This window comes from Notolepis coatsorum (genome assembly GCF_963971535.1).
Source record: "Notolepis coatsorum genome assembly, chromosome: 13".
Lineage (NCBI taxonomy): Eukaryota > Metazoa > Chordata > Actinopteri > Aulopiformes > Paralepididae > Notolepis > Notolepis coatsorum.
The window spans coordinates 49925341-49928718 of NC_140177.1; the positions used below are offsets into that span (position 1 = coordinate 49925341).

General features: G+C 48.7%; 1 protein-coding gene across 1 annotated transcript in view; it reads left to right on the forward strand.

Annotated features, from left to right (window-relative positions):
* wnt3a (wingless-type MMTV integration site family, member 3A) overlaps positions 1 to 2091 on the forward strand; it is a gene marked incomplete at both ends in the record, with an annotated part of 23505 nt that extends 21414 nt beyond the window's left edge. Inside the window, 2 exons of the mRNA XM_084327011.1 lie at positions 1176 to 1441; positions 1612 to 2091. Coding sequence (XP_084183137.1) covers positions 1176 to 1441; positions 1612 to 2091 — 746 coding nt within the window. The remainder of the gene's footprint in view (positions 1 to 1175; positions 1442 to 1611) is intronic.
* Positions 2092 to 3378: the final 1287 nt, after the last annotated feature.

Below are 3378 nucleotides of genomic sequence, written 5' to 3' on the forward strand. Positions count from 1 at the left end.
CCCTTGCTATCAAATAGAAACGTTGTACTGTACCTCTGTACTGTGTGTGTGTGTGTGTGTGTGTGTGTATGTGTGTGTGTGTGTGTGTGTGTGTGTGTGTGTGTGTGTGTGTGTGTGTGTGTGTGTGTGTGTGTGTGGGGGGGGGGGGGGGGGGTTCGCATTATCTCTGGACACTCCAGACGACCTATCTACCTGATGTGGTCTTTCTGGCGAGTCCCCCCCCCCTCAGAGTGAGGCTATTTCCTAACCTTTCAAAAGCTTAATTGAGTCTCTTAATTATAGGCCTGTCATGCCTGTCTCTTCCTCTCATCTCCCTGGAAGGCCCTGATCCCTTCTGAGTCATCAGTCAGCTACGCCAGACAGAGACAGAGCCCTTGCTGGCCTTATTCATAGACAGGAGGATTGATGTTTGGGCAGGATTATATGAACCACACACACACACACCGGTACACCTTGGTCTCCAAGAATTAGACCCCCCCCCCATCGCCCGACTGTTAGAAATATGACCACTCACCTGATTGAGGCAGGTCTTTTAGTAGCATGTCTACTGGGCATTTACCTCACCTTGATGGCAAGATAGGATGTGGAGTGGTTCAATTCATTCCTGCAATATAGGGTCTTGGATTCAGATTGATCTGGATCGGGGCTGCCCAAAAGCAGCCCTCCACAACATTATTTATGGGCCTTCAATGAGTTCTGGAGAATTATTGGATATTTGGTCTATTTTGATGCAGTTTTTAAAACAAACATGTCTATTACGAGGAACAAAAACACTGACATCAGACCTAAGACACCGTTATTTACCTGTTACATTTATTAAATGATGGACGTTCAGCCACATTGTTTGACCCACGGCCCACTACCCACGTTACATTTCGTCCCTCTGTCCTTCCGCGTTAAAAGGTTTGGGCCTCCCTGGTCTAGATTACGCAGAGCGAGGGATGAGGTTTAGACACAAGGCGAAACAGTAATAGGGGTCAACATTGGCTGAAGCTGACCTACATTCCAATTATTCCAATTACGGATTCCCTCCATCATAATGACTGACTACTGACGCTGATCACTAACATCAGCACAAGGCAGCTCTGATGCCAACTCACTTATTTTTTTGACGGGAACACGCTGCCCTGTATTCTTCCCATGTAAATAACCTCTGTGTCTCTTCTCTCTCCCAGCCACGCGAGAGTCCGCGTTCGTCCACGCCATCGCCTCCGCGGGAGTGGCATTCGCGGTGACCCGTTCCTGCGCCGATGGCTCGGCCACCATCTGTGGGTGCGACTCGCGCCACAAGGGCCCGCCCGGCGAGGGCTGGAAGTGGGGCGGCTGCAGCGAGGACGTGGAGTTCGGCAGCATGGTGTCCCGGGAGTTCGCCGACGCCAGGGAGAACCGCCCCGACGCGCGGTCGGCTATGAACCGCCACAACAACGAGGCGGGGAGGACGGTGAGCTTCTCCGCTGTATTTCTAGAAAAATCCTTTGAGCTGATGATGAAGTCGCCGGCCGCTGCTCTAGAAGCGGCGATGACCCGACGATGACGTTTGGATAAACATTGGTGTCTTTTGATGTTGAGTGTCGTTCTCTCATTGTCCCCGTTTTCCATCTCGTCCCTCAGTCTCTCAACGACAACATGTTCCTGAAGTGCAAGTGCCACGGCCTCTCGGGCAGCTGCGAGGTCAAGACCTGCTGGTGGTCCCAGCCCGACTTCCGGGTCATCGGCGACTACATGAAGGACAAGTACGACAGCGCCTCGGAGATGGTGGTGGAGAAGCACAAGGAGTCCCGTGGCTGGGTGGAGACGCTGCGGCCCAAGTACAACTACTTCAAGCCGCCCACGGAGCGCGACCTGGTCTACTACGAGAGCTCGCCCAACTTCTGCGACCCCAACCCGGAGACCGGCTCCTTCGGGACGCGTGACCGCACCTGCAACCTGACATCCCACGGCATTGACGGCTGCGACCTGCTCTGCTGTGGCAGGGGGCACAACACCAGGACTGAGAAGAGGAAGGAGAAGTGCCAGTGCATCTTCCACTGGTGCTGCTACGTCAGCTGCCAGGAGTGTGTGAGAGTCTACGACGTCCACACCTGCAAATAGAAGGGCCCCCTTTTGGCGCTCCGCTTCTCTGTACCAAAACATACAGACTTTCAGTAGGTAGAGGAACAAATTCATACAGGAAGCTACCGGTTAGACTTGTAAGAGACTCTAAACACGTCTGACCTTGTCTGTGGATTCGGGCCAATGGCAGACAAGATAATAGCCTTTTCGTCGAGTCTCGTGATGCTGGGTCGGTCTCGGCCTTCATTTACTGAGATAGTTTTAGCAGACGTTGCTACTAAGAGGGCACCGTCCATATAAACTCTGTGGTGGTGATAGGGGTGATGACAGAAAGGATGACGGCGATGATGATGATGGATGAAGAGAGTGGCATGGGAGGAGACCTGCGAGGCCACAGAAGTGTTTCAAGGTCCCGGCATGAGAGATGAGAACTGTTGGCCTGATTTTGTCTGACTGACAAAGCACCATATTGGTGAATTTTCTCTTTGTGTTCTAAGTAGTTCCTTTTCTTGAGAGCAGCACAACACTGTCAAATGCTTGCGAGCCTTCGTAGTGTACAATGAAAAAGTTGTGCTTTTCTTAACATTCAGTGATAGCTGACCTCTCTGCTTGAGTGGCTATTTATGACAAATTGGTTTGCCACGGGAAAAGAGAGACATTCAAAAGCAATTTACACTAATCATACACTCAACAGCATGCATTCTCCTCCTCGACATTAGTAGTGTATGTTTGTAACTAGTTACTAACAACTTGATTGTGTGAATGAGCGTGTTATGTTTCATAGTGTTAATTTGTGACTGATGTTTGAGTAAGAATGCACTTGCACCTGAGTGAATGTAGTTGTTGTTGTTGTTACATTATACTGTGTTTACGTAGTCTCACATTCTCAAGCTAGCTAGTTAAAGGGGCACTTCACCAAAAGACAATGCTGATTTATTTTTCACATAATGTCACACACATCCAAAAACGCTGTTAATTACAGCTCAATGAAATGATATAGATAAAATAAATAGCTATCTATACCTTGTCCTTTAGGGACTGCTACATTATCATTTAATTTAGTTGTAATTAACACAACACAAGGATTCAGTGTCCCCGATGACATCACTGGTGGCCATATTCGAACTCAATAAATGAATGTGTGCAAAACAGTTCAGACTTTTTGGATGTGTGTGAGATTATGTGCAAAATAAATCTGCATAGTTTTTTGGTGAAGTGCCCCTTTAATCTCCGCTTAAAAATGACTAATTTGATCTGAGACAGGACATGAGCCACATCAATCGAATACTGGCGCAAAGAAAACATATACACAGCCTACATGTGTCT